The following is a 27367-nucleotide window of genomic DNA, read 5'->3' as shown; positions in this document are numbered from 1 at the left end:
ACTTGTATCGTACAAAGCAGTGAGGCAACTGGAAATAAAATTATTATTACAATATATTTCCAGTTATTAAAGCTTTATCAAACTGACTAGTTCTACATTTGAGTAGCATAAGTCGTTTCTAACAAATCATAATTTTGTAAATAACATTAACATATTGTTAATAATGAATAACAGGCCCAGTGCACATTTTTCTTTATCATAAATGAAGAAGTAGCTTTCAGTTTACTTCGATATATTGAATCTGTCAGGTGTCCTGATTCAGTGAGGTCACGGAGAATCACAGGTGGTAGATTATATCATGTGGTTTGACAAAAAAAGATAAAGATATTAGGACTAAATACTTGCAAGAAAAATCCAATTAAAATTCATATTTTTGGTAAATATAAAACAAAGACCAGACATACAGTTTATAAATACAGGGGGGGAAATATCAATCCATAAACCATACATCTCAAATATTTAATCAAGAAATTGCAATTAGGCAATTAATCCATATAATATTTTGGTACAGTATATACATAAAGTTTCATAAAGTATACTGCAAGCCATTTCCCCACAAGACTGACTGAGAATGCTCGTACTGAATTTAGACATAATGTAAATCAACCAGAATATCAGTAAAAAAAATTTTTTTAAAAAAGCATTTGAAGTATTTTTGAACAAACCATCGAAGTTTAAAAGTGATGCAATTTCACGTTTTGTCATGCTAAAAAATTATTCTCACCGGCTCTTGGGAACAATTAGGCAAACATTTATAACAGTCTCAGCCAGACGCCGACAAGACACTGAAAAATGACTGACATCAATAAACATGCAGTAAAGTTGAAGATTTCCAAACAGCGATTATGTAAAAAAATGCAAATAAAAAGTGGAACTTTTCGGCTCTGTAGACTGCGCTGGTTTAATCCTGTGGCGTGTGCGCACATGTGTGTGTATATGGCAGGAAGCAGGGCTCTTCTGTCAGGCCCCCGAGGCCCTCCACATTTGAGTCTCTATTAGCCTGATGAGCTTTGGCAGCTGAAGTTACTGCAGTTACTGTTAAGCTTCAGCCCTCCTCATGGCCAAGCCTAATTAAACCTAGACCTCATCCCTAATTTAAAGATAATTAGCTGCAGGGGTTAGCCACCACCACCAGGACAGGTTCAAGAATATGTGAAGTAATGCGTGTTCAATGATGCTGTTCAGACCAGTTGGATAAAAGACATGTAATGAGTGCAACTTATTCAGTTTTACCAACTTCATGTTATTCCCAAAGTTCATACAAACACTTCTGGAGACCAACATGCTATGTGATATTAATACTGCAATTGTTTATGGCATTAAATCAACTAAACTGTGCAAAGAAAAAAAAAATTGAACAAACAGTACATTTTTCACTATAAGTCGAAATTATTTTTAAAATGGAAGAGAAAGGAATGCAGTTTTTATATGAAATTAATTGAATAAATAAACAGCTTACATTACTTTACTGTTCCTGGAGTAGACACAAGTAATATGCATGCAATGATCAAACACTGACTTGCAAAACATTGGTTATTGTGTGGCTCTATATTAATTTGAAATAAAAGCAAAATCACATAGAGTTCATTGGTCAAAAGCGTCATTCTGCTCGTGTATATGGGGCGAGCTCTATAAACTGACCCTTGGGACCGTCCCTATGTTTTTCCATTAAGCTGTACAGATAGCCTGACATTTGGAGGTGGAGTGCTCTGATTCGGCTATGTTTTATTCATCCTATTGTTTTTGCACTGCTGCCAAGACACCACACGTTTGTGCAAAGGTGTTGTGAGTGGCACGGCACAAAATACCTGGTGCCAGCGCTCTTGTGTTTACTGCTCAGATACCCAGACACAAGACGGAGACAGCCCAGTGTCACAAACACAATGTACTCATCAGTAACAACAGGCCCACACAGAGATTGAGAGAGAAAGCTGCCTGTTTCCTGAGGAAAGCAAATCATGTTTGAGTAAACTAAGGCCAAGCAGACACAAACTTTAAAAAGTAATGAGGAGGTGAATACATGTCATTAGTGGATTAGTTTAGCTATAACAATAAAGTAATTAAGGCTATGTGATATATCACGATATATTTTGTATCATATCATTTTCTCATATAACAATACTTTATCATCTTCATGCATAGTATCGAGGTGATGTGTACTGCTTTCATTGTCAATAAAGGGCCAAAAGTTGTGAATCGCTGCAGGTCTACACACTTTTCAACTTATTTCAATAAAGTAGTTCAGAGACCCTGCAAACCGTCACAGCTCAAGTTCAGGGTTTAGTGCTGATGCTTAAATGATGTCAAATTCCAATGCAAATCAGATCAACCCTAATGTAAAGGGATAAGTATATTGTACAGTCGGTGTTAAAAAAAGGAGTGCAGCCCTCATCTCCAGGCGGCTCACGTGAGACAGGGAGCTCCGAGACCGACCCTCCCCGGCACAAAGCACTCTCAGCAGGGACACACTGTGCGCCTTGTTCCCCCTCGACTTGGCTTCTCTTCAAATGGGTGTTTGCTTACTGCAGAGACCTCTGGACTGAAACAGCTCCAAAATCAACTACACAGATACATACATAAACAGTGACATAGAAATACATTCATTAGACCACCTGCTCAAAATAACATAATCCAAACAGCCCAGGTACAGGTGCCACAAACATAATACAAAAGAGACACACGAATACAACTTAAACTACTACTACTAAAAGACAGCAAAAAAAGCTTGCACAAGATCATTTAGTTATAATAAATGTTCGATGAATATTGTACTCTCAGAGCGTCATACTGATACGCAAGCATTCAGTGGCTGAGAGTGGGCGCCTGAGCACCACAGTCAAGGCTATGACAGAGATAGTACAACTGTACAGCCTGACGCAGTATGATAAATAGCGATTTAATGTTATCCTCTAACAAATACAATATATATTACATATCCTGCTACACATAGTGATCGACTGTTGTTGGCACAGTTGTTTTCCATAAATCAATTTTGATGATAAACATTTTCCGTGCCTCTCACATTGGTAAAACTGAGAGCATCAATTCACATGCTGCTTGCAAAGTGCCACAATTAGCAAATTATTTCATCCACTCCTCTCAGCCTTAAAATGCTTAGACCAATCCGGCACAGGCTTGGGTTTGTGCAACAGTTTCTCCACAAACATTGGGTAAAACATGAATGGTGTGTATCGCCAAGGCATAAAATGAACAGACACAATTTGAGCAGAAGCCTGGTCACCCCAGCAACGCTGGCCAAGACTGTCAACTAATGGCTTGTTTTTTCTGAAACACATGGAGCAGGTCCTTGGACTTGATAAGAGCACACATAACAGTTTGGGAACGTGTCTGTGGCTCTGTGGGCACAGGGCTGAGATGAGTGTGAATGTCAGTCTCCCCATGAGGCCAGAGCTGTTCACGCACTCAGCTCCAGATAAGCTTGGATAAAAGGCACAAAGGCTACCATGTAATGTGCAGTATGGATAAAAGTATAGATATAGGCTTTTCTGCCTTCATGTGTGATCAAGTCCATTATTGTTGACTTAAAACCAGATAAGTGGAAGAGGGAATGAATAAATCAATTTATTAATTCATTGAGTAATTATATTTAACTTCATTGCTTTATGTGGAAATGGTTTAAATTCTAATATGCTGGATACAGGTCACTGTAGCGGATAGTTATGTATTGTTATACATTTTTAACAAATGAACAAAATGTCTACAAATACATTTTAAACAAGATTTGAGACAACAACATCATGATGTTTCTACAGCATATTAGCACCTGTCATTAGCCCTAGAACATCAGCATAATTGCCCATGGAAACACAACAGATGTAAAGACACTATTCACCTGGCCTCCGGTAATGCGTCATCCAAATATACAAACATGTATAAGACACAACTGAGCTACTGAGTTCACTCCGATGGATTCCAATACAAGATACAGTTTCTTTTGGATTTTTGTGCCAGACTGGAGGACGAAACCACTGCGATGCAGTGTTTTTTGGCACTTAAGTATACATAATGTACAGTATATGTCACTGTTGACAAGACACATCCACACCAAGGCCACAGTCATCGTCCAAACTCATCCATCAAACATGTCTGACCTGAACCACTGTGAGAAAACTCCACTTGAGAGGTGACGACAGCCCGGTGCTTGTGGGGATTCTCATAACGCTTCTTCTACAGCTGTTTTTTGTGTTACATTTGACTAATACGCGGCCAACGTTTTTGCCTTTCCTGCGTCTCCTCTCCTTCCGATCGTTTGGAAATGTCTCTCACATGTCCTTGCTAGCACCCTCGAGCGAACCGGGCCATGTCAAACTCCAATCCATCAATCAGTCAGCACCCATTGAGGGGAGACGGGGGCAGATACAAGAAGAGGGCACTCGGGGTGAAGTGTAGCCACCGGTTCAGCCCTTTTCACCTTACTGTGCTCTTTGCCAACCTCCTGTCTCCTTCTGACTGGAACTTAGACATGTAGCACTGTGCTACAAGTAAAATGTGAAATGTTCACAACAAATGGGCTTTGCTTACAATTAATGTATATATATATATATATATATATATATATATATATATATATATATATATATATATATATATATATATATATATACACACACTCTTGATAAAAGAAGTTCATTTATTCATCGATGTGTTCTGTTTTTCCCCCCAAATCCAGCTTGTTTGGTCATTCATGTTGGATCATAGAAAAGGGTTTCAAATAATCATGTGTACCAGGTTGTTTTTGAATCGATGACAACTTGAAAACCTTTTTGAAAACCCCTGAGAGTTTATCAATCCAGATTTTCTACTGCGTAATGAAATTGTTTTTTATTTTCAACAACAAGAAGAATATTATTTCGGGCACTATTTCTGTGGATTTTGGTAACATTACGTGTTTCTGTTATGGACTATTTGCTCTCCCAATGCTTTTATAATTGAAAACAATTACATTTGTACCAAAACATCTTTGTGTTTTTCTGCACGGTCTATATCTTCTGAAGACTGCATCAAATTTGATCTGTGCTCCCTTTTAACGTGCCTATCATCCTTTGATGGACACTTACATTTTGCAATAACCTGACATATCTGAGAAAAGAGGTAAGGCGAGACTTGACTCTCTGTGTGAGTTGTGTGTGTGTGTTCTTTTCAGAAGGAAGTGTCCCTGTCAGAACCTGGGCTACCCCTGGGCTCTCCCTGATTAATTGTACGTCCAGCTACGGTGATAGCCCCCACTTTAAGCAAACTCTCCGGGGATTCTAGCCCATGTCCCATCCCTGCAGGAAGACCCCCCCCCCCACACACACACACACACACAGACACTTACCCTGGATGCCCTTCTGCCACTAAAATTAGGGGTAAAATGTCGCTCCCATCTCACTTGTTCACCCGGCCCGCTGCAAATAATCTAACATCAGCACCCCGTTCACCTTGCCGCCGGGGGATCGTGTCTCTCAGTGGGATGGAGCTTTCGGGACAAAAAGCGGAGTGGTTTGGGATGCAGCAGGGTTAGCAGCGACCACCCCCTCATGTTTTCGTGCATGTGTATTTGTATGGTAGGGAGTAGCTCAGATGAAGCACCCCTGTCGCAGGTAAACAGTCAAGCGCAGCAGGACAAAATGGCTGACTTTGGACCAGGGGTTAGTGAGCTTGTGTTATTTTATTCTTTGTTTTTCAACCTTTGACAGATAAAGTCAGAGGAGCAATAAAAATTCAATGTCTGGCAGTGTTTTTTTTTAAACACTGTAAGTAGACATAGATCTCCACATTGTAACATTATTTCTGACGTGTACAACTGGTATATTATTTTGACATCAATATGTGTGACATGTAGCATCCGAATGCCCATGTGGAACATCAAAAGAAATTTGCAATCACTCAAAATTTGGAGATACTCAGATCGTCGACATATAAATCGCCAAAGTATTTTGACAGAAAGATTTAGCACCATAGCGTTATGCTATCACGTTAGTCCAATAAAGTTTTATGACTCAGCCGCCAGCCCTGTGAAATTTAACTAACTTAAGCACATTTACACATATTGCATGCACACACTGTTCTGTACAATCCAATAGGCAACACAAAAATGGAACTCTTAGTCTGAGTTTATCTGATTACGTATTGATGATCAGAATCATATAGCAAACTATGTAGATATACCACAAACCTTAAAGTTGAAAGGTCTTATCAACAAAGAAAGTTGCGTAAAAGCCATGTAAATATCTCTCTACTCTACACGGGGCTCTCAAACAGCATCTTACATAGAGCCCCTACAATGCTGGAAACGTCCCTTTTGGTGAAGCAGGTCCTTTGTCATTACCGTTTCCCATATCTTTATTTCTCATGTTGAAGAGTGACTGTCAAACTCAGCATTCCTCCCTCAGCCGCACCACTGGACCATCTATCAGGCGCTACAGCTAACCCCCCAAAAGCGACCAAGGTCAATTGCCTTTCCCAGTTGCTCTCATCCCGTGCTTTATGTACCTTCACATCCAGCTAAAGGGAACCGTGTGCTATTCCGGCCGCAAGGTGACTGCCAGTCGCGCTCAAATGAGCAGTCTACATTTCATCTTTTCATTCAACAAAGGCTTCATGTAAAGGCTAACAGAACATGAAAGCCTATAGCAGAACGCCTACAAAGAACTAATTATTGAGACTGCTAGGAGTAAAATAAAGAAGAAAATGTTGGTGTAGTGTATGAATGAGCAATTATGAGACTTTACATCTCACGCTATTGAAGAACAAAAGCTTCATTATTCAATTAAAGAAAACCTTTCTTTCAATGCATTCTGTATCAGCTTGACAACATGAAGCAACATGTATTTGAAAGCTGCTGTAAAACATATGCATATATTGTTTTATATTGGTACTGGGGTCAGATCAATAGTCTTGTGCAAACTCCCTGAGCATGTTAGTTAACCCGATAACCCACTGTCATTAAGCGTAATGATCACTGAAGCGCATGATTTCTATTTACATAACATGTTTTCTTACATTTTTTTTTTTTCAAACATTGGCATGGTTTGGCGCAGTCATTTGTCTTCCTTGCATAGATAAACTAGAGAAATTCAAGGATATCTACCCCCTTCCCTCTCTGTCTCTCTCCCTCTCGGTCTCTGTCTCACACCGTGTGCTCCCAGACGTCTCCTTACAGCTGCCATGACTGACTGCATACTCATTTATTACAGGTCACAAACGCCAAGTGCTTCATTTAAAAGGACACCACCCCCTCCTCCATATACACAAGTGAAAAATGGATCTGGATAAATGGCCAAAAAAAAGGGGGGTAGGGGGGTGGGGGGGGGCAAACTGGGCTGCTATAATAGGGATGATAGGCCAGACCAGAAATGTCCAGTGAGCTAAACTGGAAGACAAAAATGTCGATGTGGCAACAAATTTGGAGACGGTACCTAACAATTTGTCTGTTTTTTATAAGCAGTCATGAACCCCGACTTTACACTTTCACCAATGTGTTACTGCATCACCAAACTGATATTATTCAGCATGTTTCAAGTTCCTTTTATTAGCTTTATTAGTCGGACAAACTCGTTGCGATGAAATCCAGAAAGGCTGGAGGGTCTTTAAATGAGGTTATAAATGTCCATTCGTCTTTGCAATCTCATTCCTTTTTTTATTCAATTCTCCATGGGATAAAAATAAAGCATCTATGGCAGCGGTGGCCAAAGTCGGACCCGTGGCCAACAAGCCCTTTGACTATATTTAATTTGCGCATTACACCGTTACACACATGCAAGCCAAGATTGCGTTTGGCCCTTACATGCAAAATGTTCATGTGTTTGGTCCATGGTCCACTATTACCGTGCCACTTTGGCCCTCAGAGGAGAGATGTAGTATGTGCACCTCTGATCTTAAAAAAAAAAAAGACATCAAAGCATGAAGCTGATGCAAAGGCTGCCATGTAACAGACAACATACACCATGGTAACACTGACCCCTCCAGATGATCCTCTTAGTACTATATCGTTAAGTAGGTCAGTTTTATTGAGGGGTTCATACCACATAAAATGGTTAGGGTTAGGGTTAGGGTTGAGGTTTTAACTAGAGAATGAGAGATGCAACGATCCAGCTTTTTGCTACCGATACTGTGTTCTGAGTATCTGCCATACCGATATTTACCGATACCACGAGACTTTCTTAAAAGTGGCTTTCTCTTAGTGAAAAATGTACTCCTTTCTCCATTTTAAGATCAATAAAGTCATATTTTATTGTCATGATATTACGGATCAATTGTCAATTATATACTGATAAACCCTTGGATAAACATTTAACAAGATCACTGGACTTTCCTACACTAAATATCCTGGATATTTGACAGGCTTTAGGTTACATTAATATAAACAACTCATATGAAGTGATCTGATCATTACAAATGTGCTAGATCAGTTATTTCTGAAACTAAAATACAAACACTTGGCTTCAGCAGTGGTTTATTAGCCTATTTTTGGTATGTCTCTGTTAGTTTCTGTCCCAGCCTTGATTCGTTTTCGTTAGCATGCTCGCTGTAGCATACTGATGCTAACAGCGGCTTGTTGGCGATCAAAAATGTATTCACGGAACTTGAAACCCAGAGATTGGATTCTCCTGGTACTTAGCTTTCAAATGATATGCAGCATCCCCATATTCACTTAGATTTAGGTAGTAAAAGTTGTGTTTTTAAGGTGTTGAGAGCCAAAACTGGTATCCGATATCCGATACCAGTATCAGATCGGTGCATCCCTAGTTTTAACCATGTTAATATCTTAATCCAAAACAGTTTCAGTAATCCTGAATATTCAGTCCGTCTAAAAACACACGCCTACACTCCAGTATACGTCGGCGTAATCCATGAAGTGTCTCTGCTTTTTAGAGTCCAGACAGCGGGCCCGAACTTGTTCTGATCCTGTCTGTGGCCAAACTCTTCTCCCTGCGCAGATTAGTTTAATAACGCACTTACATCAAAGTTGTCCCAAAGGAGTTTGAAAAAGCCTGCCTAAAGGACCTTTTAGTCACACTTTAAATGTGAGAATATGTTCACTCTTGAGACCCCACGCGTCTCCAACCTGTTGCACAATTGTTCGCCACAAAATCTTGAACTTGCTTGTGTTCCGCCGGCCATATCCGATATCAGTCAAAGCCCCCTGTCTGTAATTACATTGTAAATGCAGATTAGCTATGAATATTTTAGCGGGGATTACTAAAAGAGGAAAGAGAAGGGAGAGAGAGTTGGAGCGAATCCATCAGTTCGACACACACACCCACATGGTGAAAGAAGTGCATGAAAAGCCCTTTTGAAGGTGGGACTAGTCTTTCATTGCGAAGTTGTCAACCTATTATCATCCATTCATATTTTCGGCACCGTTATTAACTGTGGAAAAAAAAAAAAACATAACAAAGTGAGAATAAAAAACGTCACTCCGGCATGTCAGTTTGAGAGAAAGCAATTCTTATCGTCAGACCAAAATGTGTCAGTAATGAGTGTGTCTTAACAAAGATTAGCTGTAATTTCCTTTGTCATTCTCCCGCATTATGTAGCCCTCACAAAGCCACAGATGATGGCAGCAGAGAGAGTGGGCGGGAGGACACAAGCGAAGAGTGAAGCGCACAAGAGAGCATCCCCGGAGCTGGGAGTTAGCCTGTCAGTCAAAAAACATGCGGTCCCTCCGAGCCGCGCAGCCACAATATATGCACATGTTTTTTGGGGGCCCTCTGTCAGAGCGGCGAGAAGCCCTCAAAGTGCGCCTGTCAAAAGAGCGCCAGCGTGACAACTTCCCAACGCCTAAAAGGGAAGGAAAGACACCAGACAAGGAGGACAGCCAGAGTATGGGAGCAGGGCGAGTGATCATGAGGGGATCAAAATATCAAAGTGACAGAAAGGTGGATTCAAACAAATACAATTCCCAATTCAGTAAATGTTGGTTTGTAAACAGAATATGTTCACTGTATGTATAGCAGGTTGTTGTTTACATCGCTGTGACAGTATTTTACCCTGGAAGTTGTGAAATGTGCATAAATCCATCCCTGTGAAGAAAGAATTGGGATGTTATAAATGTATTAGGACGTTAGGAGTGAGTTTGGACCACAACAAACAAATTGAAATGTGCATGATCCCTCTCTAATTGTTTGTAAACAATAAAATCAGGCAAACTGGGTAGCATTCTTTTTATTTCAATACCGGTACTTTAACGATATTTGGTTTCCGATATTTAAACTCAAATATTTGTCGGGTAGAACCAGAAAACTGAACAAAAATGTGTTGAAGGTCTGCAGATTTACAATATCGGGTTCATTTTCAATGTCAGGAAATGTGAAAAATGTGGAATCATTTTGGGGGGAAATTTGAGAAAATTGGCAAAAAATTTAAAAATATGGGAAAATATTAGTAATAACATTTTTGAAAAGGTTAGAAAGAATTGGGTCAAAAATAAGAAAAATAGAAAATGAAACCATTGGTAATAAATTGAGGAAAAAATAGGGGAAAAAATATTTTAAAAATGGGAGAGAAAAATTAGGAAAATATTGGGCAAAAAATTGGCAAATTGAGCTGAAACAACCAAGTCGCTCACTTATATTAATACTGTCCCTGGACCAACAGCATCCACACTTGGAGATAAAAATAGAAGATTGTTGTTGTTTTTTTCCTGGTACCTGCGGTACCTTTCGATACTTTCATTTTTCCTATACCGGTACTACCTAAACTTTTTTACAGATACCAGACTGGTATCGTTTTAACGGTACCCAGCCCTGGTCATGACAAGAGTCAATCCCTCAATACTGTGGTGAACTAATATTAGAAAGCCTGTGAGTTAACAGTTGTGCGGATCTTTCGTTATTTCTTTGTGATTCTCAGTGGGTCAGTGGGTTGTGGAAACATTTCGGAAAGACAAATGAATAGTTTGAAAGGCAAACACTCTGGACTATGGGTCTGAACAACCTCGAGCCACTGTTTGAATTTTAGCCACCAAAAAAAGTCAAATCCTTTCCGGACCATTTTCAAAACAGCCTCAAATTTGATGTCATTTTCTCGCGTCTATAAAGTCTTGCCTTGTTCCCTTTTCTCTATCCCTTTGAGAGCATAGGGCCTGAAAAAAAAGGCAGTGCGTGCGTGGGAAAGTCAGTGGGAGGTTGCGATGTAGTGAGTGCCAACGTGTGAGGAACACTGGCACAAGACGACAATGGTCAACAACTTAATATGCATCCTATGAAAAAAACAACAATGACATTAATATGCAGCGCTCACAGTGAATGAGTTTGCAGTGAGAAGAGACTTTCAGGAAAGACAACCAGCTAAGTGAAGGGATGCTGAATACTCGTTGGTAATCGTAGCATTCAGTCCCAAACCCATATAATACCATTAAAACAATCATTACTTAACTGTGTTCGATGTATTATGCCTGCAAAGAGATTTGAATATATATAGTAAAATAAGAAACACAAGTCTTTGGAAGTCTTTCTCTTGAAGGGAGAGTTCAACAGTTTAGAAAATCCCTAAAACTCCTCTTGCCTGCACACATTTTCCAACCTAATTAAAACAAAGCACATTGATTTCGCTGAAACGCAGTCCCCAATCTGTCTACGCCGGCCGCAGTTTATTGTCAAAGAAATAACACCCCGAACTACCTCTGGAGTTTTGTCTTGTTAATTGAGGTTTTCTGTTCATTCATCTCAAAATCCCTCCTTACCACCACCACCGCCGCCGCCAACCGTGGAGAGAAAGAGGGGGAGAGAAAGTGCGATGGGAGTAGCGAAGGCACCATTTTGCACCATGACGTTCCCATCTGCAGGAATCCAAATGCTTGTAAACAAGATTGCAGACAGAATTTGCATTTTTTTTTTCCTTTTTTTTTTACACATGACAAGCAGCTGTAGAAATTAGACATGTACGTGCGCGGTGGGTGGAACTCCGTAATCTGTTCGCGACGCCCCCCCTCTCACGTAAAACAGCTGACAATGATGCATGGGCCAAAACACCCGCGTTTGTATCTACGGGAGATGAATGTGGGGAGCGGGGCTATGAAAGGTCACATAAGATATGATCCAATCAGTCCTGGAGGCTGCACACACGCACGCCAGACTGGTTATGAGCTCAGAGACTAGTCCGACTGGAAATCGAGCTCTTAACGTGTCGCTACACGAATTTGCTTTAAACAGCAATGCATATTTTGTGCAATGGTAACGTCAGACAGGGTTCACTGTATGAAAAACAAAAAAATAGGTATAAGAGTGCCGACACTGACTATGGCCACTTGGGGGCACAAGTCAAGGCAGGTCAGTGGCTACACTGTATTGCCAAGATGTAATTTACTCAAAATAACATGTTGCTTGCATCCAAATGTGTCTATTCAGCAATCTAGAGGTGGAACTTTGCGCTACGATTGACACATTTATCAGGGATTGCCGCACATGCATGGTCCCAAACCCAAAACCACTTGATTTGCTCAGATTATGACGTTTTACACAATGCCCAGCCTTTTACAAGCTGATTTAGTACAATTTGAAGACTCTGTTGAGACGAGATCCCAGAGCAGGTAATTAAAGCCCATCTAAACAATATGGGGGTGTGAAAACCAAAAAGACCATTACAGACAATAAGGACATAGACTGGGGATTGAGTAGGCTACATGCATCCCGCCGGAATATTAGGGCAATTTTTCATTAGCGCTCCACCAGATGCATTGTGGGTGCATGTATTATTGATGCTGGTGGTTCAAAAGCGGTTTGTTTGTCAAGAAGTGGGAGAGATTTATAACAAACTGAATGTGCTCTACTATTCTAACAATGAAACCACGGTCCAGATTACAGGAGCATTTTTTTTTTTTTTCATACTTTATCTCACCGCAAAAGGCAGATCCCCCAGAGAGGAAAAGGCAATAAAACGGCAAGAAAGTTCTTCCCTAGTAAGTGAATTTGGGCCAATAAAAATGTACAGGGAAATGCTCCTCATCATGCTTCAAACCACATTTTAAGATAATATCTGCCTCTGTGCATGAGTATAGTTCTGAGCAAGATGCTGCAGATAAAGACAAGCAACTAATGTTCCACACAAAAGTAGAGAAATCTTTTGAATGGAGACCATGTTTCTATCAGGCGATGGTAAATAAATTAGTGCCCAGACAGACCTTGACCATTGTGCACCACAACTCTAACCATCACAACGCTGTGATAAAAATCTACTAAAACCTGTGCCTGATTTTTCTCATTTTCTTACCATGCAAAAGGAACTACTTAAGGTAAAAAAAAATTCTTAATGCTTTCAAAACGTTCCAAATATTCACAAGGAAGAGATTGTAAGTGTGTTTCCCAACTTTCTGGGAGCAAAGCATATATCGTCACGCTAAATGCTAGCCTTCTAACAAAACATCAGGGTTGCGTCGGGATTTGTGGTCGATAAAAATAGTTCATAATACCATGCAAACAAATCACAGCAGTGTCTTTTTTCACAAATGTCTGAGAGTACAAAATACTGCGAGGGAAAATGACCACTTTTATAGAGAAATCTATTTCATACACCACATTATCAAATGTCTTTGTTTTACAAAGTTGCATTTCTTGCTGAGTGTACAGTAGATGAATTAAAGGCCACCAGTCATGTCACAAAAGGTAAAGGAGTGACAAAGAGTGACAAAGAGTCCGTGCTCTTTTAAGAGGCGACACTGGCCAGAGACATAACTGTGAGAGCTTCTTTGTGGATCAGGCAGCGCTGTGTGGGCAGCTCTATGTGACACCATTTTCATCCTACAGTCGACAAAGGAGAGGCAGACAATGAGGAACACTGTACTGGGGGTCAGTCTACTGCAAGGGGAGAGCAAAAGGAAGGAGGAAGAAATAATATTTCTCACAGCCATTGTACGTACTGACTCATAGGTCTGTTTTTACATGGGAAATATAGTAGAGGAAATGATCACATCTTCTTGAATTAGGCTATAGTTCATGTATCACAAGCTATTGCTCTTTGTGCCAGACCCAGCCGGATAGAAGGGCATCTTGTGGAAACCCTTCAGATTATTTTCTCTGTAGAACCAAGATAGAAGTCAGCTAATCATTATGTCTCTAAAAAAAAATGATACTGTGGTTACCATGGTCACAAATCTGCTCAAAGTTGATATTATATGCACCGTGTAGAAAATAAGAAACGGAGTCCAAACATGAAACAGCAAATTGCTTAACATTTAGGTCAATAGTAAAACTGCATCAGCACATGAAAATTGGAAAGGCAATTATTTTTGGCAAGATGGAATCAATTAAGAAGAGGTTACTTGCAGTCATGGAGCCATTGAAACAAATTAAAAGAGGTCTACAGTCGTGTATGATATATTTCAGTGATTAAAATGGTCAGAAAACTATTACTCATGTGGTTTTGCACTGAAATTAAAATGATTTCCTGTAGACAGATACAAAAGTAAACCTTTCCCTTATTCCAAAATATAATCACAATAATGGAAAATAACATAAATGTACAGTATTATGGGCCAGAATAAATACTGCCATATGGTTTTGTTATAGCAACTCTGTGACTGCACTTTCCTCAAGTTGCAGCATAGACCAACACAGAAGAGAACAGAGCAGGGACTCTTGTCCACTTGAATCTTCTGTCCACTGTCTTAGCATTATGTTTATATGAGCTTCTCCAAAGTCTATGAACGCAATGGTTCTGGCATCTCCACAGAGCCAGAAATATTCAAAATGGTTGAAGTATTATTCACAATTTTAGTAGTATTGTCACATTATCCATGACACATGTCTGCCAGAGCCACATAAAAAAAAATAAAAAAAAAATTCAATAACCAGGTGTGGCAAATAGATTTCTGTTTTGAAAATGCAACATAATGCAACATCAGTAACAGCTGTTTTTTTTTATGAATAGCCATAATTTCCTTTGCTCAACCAGCAGCGAGCAGGTAAAATGAAGCATTCAAAGCATTCACAAAAGTCTGCTTTGTGCCAAACAGACACATGTGATTGCAATGTTTCGGATTTTGTCAAGCCAATCCTTCTATATTTACTGTGTATTTCCACCTTTTTGACCAAGTGTTCAGAGCCAAACAACAGCAGGCGGAAGTCACTTTCTTCAGTCAAATACAACGCTACAGAAAAAAGAAACCAAGTAAATAACCACCCAGCACATGGTCGTTTCAGGGCAATCATACATTTAGCCTCACTGGACTTGATGTACATCCTAATTCAAGTTCATACAATGGCAATTAATAGGTTATCAATGCCTGTGTAGCCTTTAAGTAAATGAACAAATCACAGCAAAATTGCGATCAAAAAATAAAAACATGCGCTTTGTCTGATCCACCGTGCAACTTGTCTTAACGTCTCATACAGACATAATAGTGACCGCCATAATGTTGCTCATTTTGAGTTATTTACAAGCCACTCGCTCCACCGCCTCTCACCTGCCCTCCCTATCTCACACACATGCTGACAGCGAAGCGCTCCTATCCCCCAGCCAGCTCCGTGCGTAAAACCTCTGCGCTTTGTGCACCGTGCCTCTGTCTGCGCTTTAACACCTCAAGTCTCTTTATTCCACCAAGAAGCCGAGCGTCTAACTATCGCCTGTGTTATCCCTGCGGAGAGAATCACCACCATAAATGAAGAATAATGTAATTTCACGCTAATCCGCTTTGCTTTGATCCCGATTAAAGGATGCATATGATGATTCCGGTTATAAGCTTTGCGTAAGTTAAAACACAACAGACGCGGCTTGTCCCCTAAAGTATAATTCCCTGGAAAGACAGGCTAGAGGGAAAAGAAAAAAATATATATGCAGACGCTATTGTTGAACTTGTGGAAGAATAAATTGGTCCCAAGTTGTTTATGGATTTGGGAAATCAATTGAAGGTGACAAGTGAAAGCCGGAACAAGTTTTTTTGGAGTTCTCTCGTGGCGGACGCGGAGCTGATCACCAACAGTGAGGACAGTGGTTTGTTGTCTTGTGTGTGCGCGTAAAACCACGCGTGTGACCGACGATGGACACTTTGGAGATTTCCCCCCCTCAAATTCAACAGTGCCGCTCTGTGCCCGAAGGAGACAGGGCAGGTTCCTTCGACTTGGCCACACAACAAAAAATAATAGAATGCAGTTTTCCCCCCCTCTCAATGGGAATAGGTACGTTGATTGTGAAGTATTTGCTTTGGCATTTTTTTTTTTTTTTTAAGGTCGCGTCCATGCACTCACCTGATTGTGCGGAGATTGACCCAAACAACAAGACGCAAGTGAGGCAAAAGCCGAGGAGAAACAGTGCAGCCGTTGTCTTCATTGTTGCGCGTGGTCCAAGTATAGCTCCTTTTAGCATTCACATGTCCAGCAGCAGCGTATCCTTCTTCCTTTGAATGAAGCCAGCGGACAGGGAACGGAAAGATGAAGCGCAGACAGGATTTTTTTTTTTTTTTTTTTTGCGGGTCCGAGGAGTTTGGGAGTTTTGACGCGTATGTGCGTATAACTTTGCCACGTATCGCCCAGTCCGCTTTTCTCCTTGTTTATCCGCCAGTGAACTCGACCAAACAATTTAGACAGTTATTTTTCCCATTTTCTGAAGCGTATCTTAGGAGTATGGAGCAGTACTCATGCCATTACTCCTCCACTTGGATACAGTATGCAGCTGGAGACTCGTATTCCTCGGGCACGCCCCCTTGGCATACAGCCTCCTCCCATGCGCTGTCTGATTGGTTATGGCAGACGTCAATCACCGCCAACTCCGCAAGCAATACCCTCAGGAAATTTCGGATTGGCTGGTTCAAGACGCTTGAGCCATGAATAGAGCGATGCACCTGTCACAGTGGGCTCAGTGCGAGGGGCGACGCGCGTTCGCCGCTGTACTAGGTGTGCTGCGGGGTGCGATGAAGTTAAACGACGCAAAGGGAATTCCCACGTCAATTGACAACACAATATGAATTTAAAAGTCTCGCGGTGAACCTTATAGTTAATTGCATGTTTTTACAGACTATGAGAATGTAGAACTACACTATGTCATATTGTCAATGGCAGTCCGAAAGAATGAATGACAAAGACCGTATTGTGAGGGGTAGTCCAGGGCCAAAGATAAATAAATGAATCTTTTTAATTGTTTAATCAGTCATGGGGTAAAACCAACCACCTCAAAAGGAAAAAAAAAGCACCTTCCCGTCCTGACTTTATGTCTTAAAAGGAATAGGCCACCGTTTTTAAATACTGAGATATGCTCTTTAGCTTAGACGAGTTGATGCATAACTGTCTGGTCTTCGCGTGTGCGCTCAGTCACGCAAAAAGACCAAAGATGTTAGCATTTAGCCTCTCCTCGTTAGAAGCGACCAAGCCCTTCCACGTTTCCCTTATTTAAATACAGTTACATGAGTAGTTAAGTATAGTCACACAAAATTAAACATGCAGATATTCTATGCGGATACAAAAGGGTACTATATTGCAATGTTTAATAATAACGTAAGCGCACCTTGACTTCACTGCATGGACATTGAAGTGCTCCTAGTTTTGTGTAGCTATACTTGAGTCGTGTAATACTCACGTAACCGTATTTAAAGAGGGAAAACCTGGAAGAGCTTGGTCGCTTCTAACTTCACCCCGTTCAACTCATCTAAGCTAAGGTAAGAACTTATCTCAGTATTTAAAAACGGTGGCCTATTCCTTTAAATGGGGCTATAGGGAGTTTAAAAATGTTAAAATTATGTATTTTCCTACATGTTCCAGCCATGTCCTAATGTGTAGAATGAGCTTCATATAGATGTTGCAGTTACACATACGGCCTGAGGTGGCAGTAGTGAGTATAAAATGGCAAACTTGCATCCAGCCCCTTTAAGTGCCAAAAGTAGATACAAAATTCCAATGTGAAAATAACTGAATCTAATCCAATAAAAAAAGTTATATTTGGGATGTTTGACATTTTCTCTGCCTAACTATTCCGCGGTGTTTAAGTTATTTGTCATGCTGCATCAAAGTCACTGTGCATCACTTATCACCGCGCATTACTTCTGAAGGCTCTCAATATTTATTTCTCCATTGGCTGTTAATAACAAGTGAAAGTCAAGCATAGCGTTTAGATAGGGATAATATTTCTGAGCTATTTGTAACAGTAGAGCACTCTGACTTTGTGGTGGCAGGAAATAAGTTAGGGAGATAATGTGAGAGAGACAAACAGTGTGACAAAGGTTATTAGTTTGCGCCGCACCAGCTGCTGCAGAACTCCGTGCACTTTTAGGGGCAAAACGCCTCCCGGAGTTTCAATATGGAGGCACATCTGGGCACAGAGAGGGCAGAGCGCTGCACCCTCAACCCCAACGTCCCATCCGCGCTTTCAAAAACAAACTTGCAGGGCGTAGTAAATTAAAAGAGAAATTACATACAGATGTTTTGAAAAGGGAATCAAACGTAACTCATGAGCTTACTTTCAGTGGAGTTGAGGACGCCATCTCTCTATCAGACATCTTAGCCGTGAAATTCTTTGTAGTAGTACTTAGAAAAGATATGGGCAAACTTTTTTGATGCAGGGGCCACATTGGGTCTTTGAACAACTATTGTCTGTACTGTTGGAAGTGACACACAGTGAGTTGTTGCAGCAAATTAATTGCCCTTGAGGGATCAGTAAAGTTTTCTGAATCTGAATCCGCCAAAATGGCCAGACCAGGGCTAGAAATGTGTTGTTCAAACACGTACAATTCGCAAATGACTAATTGCCTAATCTTTTTCATGTCATTGAAAACATAGGTGTCTTTCCCCCATTTTAGGCAATGCATATTGGGCTTTATCATCTTTTGCGGGCCAGATTGAAGGGCTAGTTTGGGCCTTAGTTTGCCCACCCCTGACTTAGAATAATCTAAAGGACATCTCGGACTTAAGATGCTTACAAGTTAAACATCTTCCAACTACATTTTGAATTTTGGAACAGCACGTTTGTATTATTTATACAATATGTTTGCAAATAATAACATTATGACATATGGAATGGTTATGGAAAAATACTGCACATTTTCTGATATTGGGACTACAGCTCAAAAATTTGGGGTCACATAAAATGTCCTTATTTTTGAAAGAAAGGCAATACTAAATTTATCAGAAATACAGTCTGGACATTGTTAATGGTGTGAATGCCTACTAGCTGGAAACAGGTGAATTTGCAGGTGAATTTGAAAGGAATACAATTACCTACATGTGGAGGGGCGCATTTATAGCAACCATCGCTCCAGTGTTCTAATGGTTCATTGTGTTAGCTAATCGTGTTAAAGGGAATGGTGGTGTGTGTGTGTGTGTATATATATATATATATATATATATATATATATATATATATATATCAGGACATCAGACATCTCGGTCCAGAAAAGTGCAGTTCTAGGAACAGCAAAGATACTGCGCAGAACCCTCAAGCTCTCAGGCCTCTGGTAGAGGACCCGAGCAGGAGGAAAAAGAGACCGCCCGCGGAGGGTGAGGAAGAGTTTTTTTTTTTTTATATATATATATATATTACAAGAATCACATGCATTTAATTTTTCATGTTCTTTTGAAGGGACAATATACTGTATCATCGAGAAAGAAATCGGTCAACTCTCCCATACCCAGAAAATTACACATTTGGTTGTGAACCACTGGAGAGGCACCAAGAGCCCCCACACCTGCAGGACAGTGGAGTAACCAGAGGCGCTACAGGAAAGGAAAAAAAGGGTAAAACGAGGAGGTATCCGGGCAAGGCTCAAAGCTAGGATACACAAGCCTTCTATCCCTACTATTGTTCTGGCTAATGTACGTTCACTGGAGAATAAACTGGATTATATTCGTCTGCTACGCTCTTCCCAGACGATGATGAAAGACTGTTGTGTTTTCATATTCACTGAGTCCTGAGTTTCACAGGTGACCCTCAGGTGAAGAATGGCGTCAGAGCCAGAGGTAGAAGAAGAAGAAGATCTTTATTAGACCTTCTTATTAATTGTACACTCCATACTTGGTGGTGGTAACCTACGTTTGCATCTTCAGTTTCCCCTGGGGGAGACTGACAGAATGCTCACATCTGCACCAACGTCCCTCTGATCACCACCATACCACTCACACACCATTCATCTTGGCCTATTCCCCCTAGGGGAAACTGGAGTACCCGGAGAAAACCTATGCAGACACGGGGAGAACATGCAAACTCCACACAGAAAGGCCCCGTCCAGGTGGGAATCGAACCCAGGACCTTCTAGCTGTGAAGCTAAAGCACTAACCGCTGCGCTACCATGCCGCCCAAGGTACAGGAGACTGAAACCAGGACAAACCCAGTTGGGTAATCCGTTTTTCCTACCTCAAAAACATGCCGGTCAAGTTGGCCCACAATGGCAGCTCACAGAGTCGCAGCGACTCAGGACTAACCCAACATCTTCACGTAATTTCGTTGTACAATTGTACTATGACAGATAAAGCACTTACTCACTTAATCTCGCAGCCCTATATGATATCAAAGCTTCTTTGACATCAGAGTCACTGCATGTGAAATAAGCTTCTCCATCTTTCTTTGGCTCCAGGCAGGTCCCTCCTCTTGAGACAATTCAAGTCTGTTTCCTATAGGGCGCCTGGATGAGCTCCCACACACACTTACACACTCAGTGGACCTGTGTGACTCTCTCCTGAAGAAGTATGAACTGAGCTGAACTTTCCCAAGCACCTGCAGAACGGACACTTTCACTTTGAGGAGAGTCAAAAGGTTGCGCTGTTTTAAAGCTTGGTTGCAGAATGAATAGTGCAGTGACCTGTGAGGGGCGCTTCTTGAACCACCGCTGCAGTGCTGACCCTTCACCAGTGGGGGGCAGAGCTGCTCTGACCTGACATGTCACAAAGGCAGCAGAGCGACGCAGCAGGAGAGCGGTCCATCCGAGCTGCCAGGCACGACTCTGTGTGACATTGGCCGCACATCACACACATACTCTTTATTAAATATTCCTCTGAAAAATCAGTTTTAAATATCACTGACAAAGCACTTTTATCAAGAATTCATTAGGGAAAAATTAGACGCATTTTTTTCTCCAAAATACAGGGGCAAGAAGGGGGAAGTGTCTTGCCCAAGAATGCCACGGCACTGGCCGGTACTAGGATACGACCACCCATCAGAAGTGAGAACTATGACATGACAATGACTCTATATCGCCACCTAGTGCTGACTCCTTCCCAAGATGCCACTTCTTGAGTTTCCATCCCAGCTGCCTCTCTGTGTGACATTGGCACCCAACACACACACACACACACTTTATTAAATATCCCTCTGCAGAAATGAGCTTTTAATAACACTGACAAGGCAGATTTATTAAGAAATATGGAAAAATGAGATCTGGCAGCGTGTTACTGAGGGGGGGAGCCTTCACTCTAAATACGCCCCAAATGACTGCCGTTTATCATTCTGAATACCCCAAAAATCCAATTTGTGTTTTTTCATTACACTTTAAGAGGCACCTCCTGACAGCTAATGTTGTCAATTAGGTAATTCATTCCCAGGGATTTTGGATAGGGGCTTCTTGTGTTCCTCCCTATTGCTAATCTAATCCATAACCCCCTGATTTGTTTAATGGATGAGACTTTGCTGCGGCAGAAGGCATTGCCAATAAAAGCGCCGGAGCCCACCAGAGGCTATTGTTGCTCATAATGATGCCAGATACACAATGCTGAAGTTATGAAGCTATATTTTATCATGCGCCACATTGTTTTGCTCTGCTGGTGACGCGGTGAGTATAAAAGCAATCTCTGCCGGCAGCTCACACTTAGATAAAGCTTCACCATGATAAACGGGCATGGCCATATGTTGCACAGACGAGGAAGAGAGACTTAAGGTTTTAAATAGGTGCGGGGTGCTGATCATTTTCAGCACAGAGAGGAGCTCCATCAAGTTCATTATCCCTGTTCCTAATTCACCGCCAGTTTTATTTTTCCAGATGAAAGATGGCAGCATAACATATCGTCATCTTTACAGAACATCATACAGTATGTCATGCAGACTCTATAACTAATTGAGTGAACGGGTAAACATATTTTCAACGGAGAAGGGTCAAAAGTTGAAGAAACTTGCTTGTCTGAAATGTGCATCTGTGTTTAATTGAGTTCAGCGATTGGGTGATTTCACTTTGCACTTAAAACTGTCTGTCACCACTTATCCGTCGGTGTCTATCTGTGACAAATTGGCCACGAGTGTTCCTACTCCATAAAGGAGGCACTAAGAAACACGGATAAGCTCGTCCAACACAGTGGTTCACAACCCTCTTGTCTCTCTATGGCCTCTTTTAGGATTCAAACTGACCTCAACATCCTTTACGGTGAAAACTTTTCTACAAAATGCAGCAGGTTATCTATAATTATTTCAAAGGTGAAGAAATTGTAGAATACTAATAATATAAAATCTACAAATGTCGTTGGCCTCTATATCAGAAGCTCTGGGAACCCTTTGGGAGGAGTTGGGGAGCAACTCGATATTAATATCGAATGTTCATATCTTGATATCGATAGGATAAGGATATATCTTTCAGACCTATTAGGGATTGTGTCATCCAAAAAACTACAATTTCTGGGATTTATTTATTATTTTTTATTCATAAAGACTTTATTAAGAACACAAAAAACATGGTCCATAGAATAGAAAATTAAAGGATAAGATAATGATATATAGTACAATGTGTGTACATTTTACAGTATATAACACAAGACAGGATCTCCAGTGCCCCCACAGTTTAGATGTACCTGACAGAGCTCTTACTATAGGAGCCCAGAGCTTCAATTAAAGGATTATTTACATCTCCATAACAATAAAGTAATGAAAACCTTAAAATGTAAAATATTGGAGTTTTATTCATGTAAAAGTATTTCAACACTGTACAGTGTGTTACATGTAACAGAGTTGGTCCACTGCTCTTTTTTTAAATGTTTGACTAATTTTTTGCTAATATTAATGTCAGCCTATGGACAATGTTTGTTAGTGCAATACCCCACCCCTTTAATTTATGTAACGCTCAATTATAACATTCCTTCCCAAACTCTCAATGTTTTAATATACTCTGTTGGTTCAATAGCACTTTGGCATGTTTTTTGCTTTGTTTTTGGCTATACAGTATTGTATCTGGCCACAAGAAGGCAAATGTCAATACACAACATTACATTGAGTTTATTGTGATTCCATTGCACTAAATTAACACTATTTGTTATTTCGACAGGGTAGGCAGCTGTGTATGTCTGAAGTTATACTCTACATTGTACTATTTGCATTTATTTCTTTTCTGAATGCAATATTTCCATATAAACAGTAGTAGAAGTGCTTGCTTTTGTGCAAAGTTGTGCTTCGAACTAAACTTATTGATATAAAAACAAAATATGCAACAGCAAGGCACTTTTATCAAACAAATCGATAACCAACTGCTTGACAACAGATATCACCTCAAGTCTTCTGTCATGCCTCAGTGTGCTGCTATCTCTCAGAAACAATAACTTAAAACCAAGATGAATACAGCTCTCAACAAAATAATTCATATTCATTTCTGCCATGCCAGGCCTGCAAAAACTCTCAGGCATTTGTTATTGTCAAAACAAAATGGTTTGTTGAATAGATAATGCTGAAAAGGCAAAGCAAACAGACAATCATAGTGGGCTCCGAGTGCTCTCAAAGCCAGTGGTTTATGCTCAAATGCACAGCACAATCAATATGAGTGTGCCTCATGGAACACAGTGCAAAAACACAATATTAACTTTGATTAGAGAAAGGCTTTGGCTGTTTAAGTATACAGATATAATTACATGTTTGCTTTAAGGGATGTTTACTTATGCTGCAGAGGTAATGATAGTAAATGCCATGACTACAACTTTGTCACTTCTAGGGAGCATTTCTACTCCTACTGCTAACACTGTACCGCCCCTAATGCAAACAGGCCAAATACTATATTGATATTGCGAAGTATCTTTTGTTCTACTGAAATCTGAAATAGGTATGTACATAGTTAGGCTGAAAGTACTATGCAGCTAATAAGATTTATAAAGTCTGCGAAATAACTGAGTAAAAGGATTTAGTAACTTTTTGACTTTGATAATTCATCTTTCAGTGTGTAGGTCCATGACTTTTCTTCACGTAATGACAAGTACAAACATTCGTAATGAGAATTCACAGCCTCAGATTCCCATTGATTGTATCTGGTGCAGTTGTCACCTCGGCCTGTGTGTTGCTGTACAGATAAACTCAGGCAGGCACGCAGTCATTTGACATGTTGACTGATAAAAATTCAATCAGCTCCGCCCCCACAGCTTCCGCTCCCTTTCATCATTATTCAACGCTAATGGGGCCTGTTGGAAGAGCAACGCCGGCAACGCACGAAGTCCTGCTGTAATCGAACTAGATGCACCCGACTATTGTACACTGGAGGTTTTTTACATGAACCCAAATGACCACACTGTCCCATGTTGCCGCTCATTACACACAATGTAAAAAAAAATGTGTTTCACCAAAGCACAGTGGTGTTTCTGGGTTTTTTCTCTCCCAAAGTCAGTTGCAATTTGGAGCCCGATGTGTGGCTTCTTGCTGGCTCCATTTTGTCCTAAACTGATGGCATCCATGGCCTTTGTCTTTCTAGGCGGAGGGCGGATTTATAAATGCCCTGCTACGTGTGGACTAGGCCTATTACAAGACTCATATTTATCCAACCTTCATTCTATTTCACGTTTCTTCAGGGCCATTAAAAGCCTTTTTGTAACAAAGGGCCTTTAGAGTTGGTCATATTGCTGACACTAACCACTTTGTAATATCACAACTACGACAGCATATCATTTCAGGGACATTTTGGAGTCGGTTTTTGATGCGTCATATTGCTGCTTGGAAATTAAAAGTGCAATATTTCATGTAATCATGCATATTAATGAGGCTGCCCTGCTTTCACAGTCAAAGGCCAAAGTTTTCTGAAAGTCTGTCAGGACATGAGATTTCTGATGTTTCTGATTAGAACGACTTTACTGCAGTTTTAGATTCACCGACAATACATCATGTAACGGTCACTCTGAAAGTAAACATGTGGTGGAAATTAAATGCAACACAAAGGAGTAGCAAATAAAGCCTATCATTTCTCTCATAACCAATGTTTCTGACTAATTCCACACTTACAGTTCCACTGAAATCAATCCATTCCCATCTGAACTTTTGCCCTGCTCTAAAATATCATCAATTATATATTTTTTCAAGCAGCAATCCCATCTCCAGCCCTCAACCAAACGATATCTACTCACTCACTCACTGGACATTGCGCATTCGTCAGCACAGCTCCACAGCGGCGGAGACACTCCTCTATGGCAGTCTGCATTTGGCCCTAATGGGAAACAATTACACACTCAGTGGCTTCTTCAGTGACTTGTGATGAGAGCCGTTCACTGAGAAAATGGCGGCGTAATCATGTGTGTGTAATGCTGCTTATTGCTCACTAGGGCTGGCCTGGTGCATAGATATAGCAGTTTCACTTGACAAGATTTGGCCACTCTGTGAATCTGATGACCATAAACTGATGAGCAAGACACCTATTTGTTACCTGTGCCGTACATCAATTCTCTCTAAATGTCAAACAATTGTGCAAATGTCCCACAAAGCTGGGGGGGGGGGGAAACACCCACTTCTAACATTTTCTCTATGCGTGACTGTCTGAAGAAGTGAGCACTTTTAGGCACTTGAGTTGCAGTCAGACAAGCACAGTCATGTAACCAGTAGAATAACAAAAAAACTGTACTTCCTGCCTCCGAGCATCCTGTAGGTAGACGTTTGTGACTAAACTTCACTAATGTGATTCGATATAGGATGTGCTGAAGGACAGTACTTGCCTGGCCAGTCAGACGGTCCTCCTTTCTGTTCAAAAGAAGTAGCATCTTTGAAAAAGCATTCACGCTGGCTGGCCAGGCAAGGACATGAACGGGAAACTGTGAAATGAAATAACGCTTTGTCACAGTTTTTTTTTTTTCATAGATCTTCTAAAAAAATATGCTTGAGCAGAGCAATCAAATATAAAGGCCTCTTTTGTCATCTTAATTTGGGATATATATAAATTGTTTTAACTAAACTTTTATTATTTCTTTACCTGGTCTCCCTGGAGTAGACAAGCCATCTTAGGCTGCATGTCCTTGTGTTGCTGTACTGTACTCTCTCCTGAAGTTCCTCTACTGTTCAAAGACAAAGGAAAAACAAATTTACATCACCTGCGTACTTTGGTAAACATCTAATAAAAGCCCTGCATATTAATAGCTTCTGATAAACAGTTGGCCTTTTGTCTGCCAGCCTAATATTGATAAGAGAAAATGATTTGTCTATGTATGGCAACTTCTTGAATTGCACAGGTGGCTGTAGGAATCTGGTTTAGTATTTAGTATATTTACTATGATTAGTAAATATTGTTATTTGACTTCAAATAAAACAATAAGTTAAAACACCATCAGTATTTTCTTTTTTTTAAAATTAGGATTATTCATCATTAACATCTTGAAATCATCTTGGGTCTTTGGGAACCACGGTGCTACAACATCATCAGCGTTGACTCTGGCCTTACCGTGTCTCTGGCAGACACAGGGCGTAAAGTGCATTCAGCGGCACAGCTCGTCCTTGTAAATGAGTTAATAGCTTACATTGCAAATTGCGGTGCGGCCAGAGGATCAAACGGGGTCAAGCGTGTGAGGTGGAAGCCAGGATGAGGCGCACGGGACTTCGCCACATTAATGACCACGGCATGTGCTTCTCTCCTGCTCCACTGCAGTTCACTTTTAACCTTTCCCTTTGACACTGCTGCCATCTTGAGGCTGGAAAGTGTAGTGCAGCAGAGACATTAGCCTTTTTTTTCACTTTCACTTTTTTCACAAGTCTCTCGCAGTTGCACCTTATAATATTAGCATTGTGTACGGATTTATATTAGCATTGTGTACGGATTTATTGTAGTTCGGTGCCGTTTATTGATAAAGTGCACGTTTACATGTTGGACTAACGGACTAGAAGGCCTGAATATTGAATCCCCATGATTGTTAAAAGCCAGAAGTAACCACTGGATAGTGTTGGGGGTAACATACATACAAACATAACAAAAGTAACGAGTTACAAAAATATCTATTACTTTTTTCAGTAACTAAGGAACTTAACATATTACTTTAAGAAAATGTGGGAATATTTGTCATTACAATTTAAGTAGGAACTCAAGTTACATTTAAATGGTTTATATTGATGTATGAACGGAGAAATGCCAAACTCCCCCCAAATGAAAAACTAAATCAAGTTGCACATTGGTGTATAAGATCTGCAGTTGTGTGTAGCTAAATCAAAACAAAACACGAGAGAATGTGGAAAGCCAAGGAAAGGGAAAACTTTGACTGCACTTTTGCCCGGTGGCTTTTTCACTATTTTCAGTTTACAT

The 27367-nt window shown here is 40.5% G+C and overlaps 1 protein-coding gene across 2 annotated transcripts in view; it reads right to left on the bottom strand.

Annotated features, from left to right (window-relative positions):
* Positions 1-16616, bottom strand: part of erbb4b (erb-b2 receptor tyrosine kinase 4b) — a 270958-nt gene extending 254342 nt beyond the window's left edge. For both annotated transcript variants that reach the window (XM_079563351.1, XM_079563352.1), the window contains exon 1: positions 16188-16616. In XM_079563351.1, coding sequence (XP_079419477.1) covers positions 16188-16305 — 118 coding nt within the window. In that variant the 5' untranslated portion in view covers positions 16306-16616. The remainder of the gene's footprint in view (positions 1-16187) is intronic.
* Positions 16617-27367: the final 10751 nt, after the last annotated feature.

Source organism: Gobius niger, assembly GCF_951799975.1.
Source record: "Gobius niger genome assembly, chromosome: 9".
Taxonomy (NCBI): Eukaryota; Metazoa; Chordata; class Actinopteri; order Gobiiformes; family Gobiidae; genus Gobius; species Gobius niger.
This window is presented reverse-complemented; position numbering and strand designations above follow the sequence as displayed.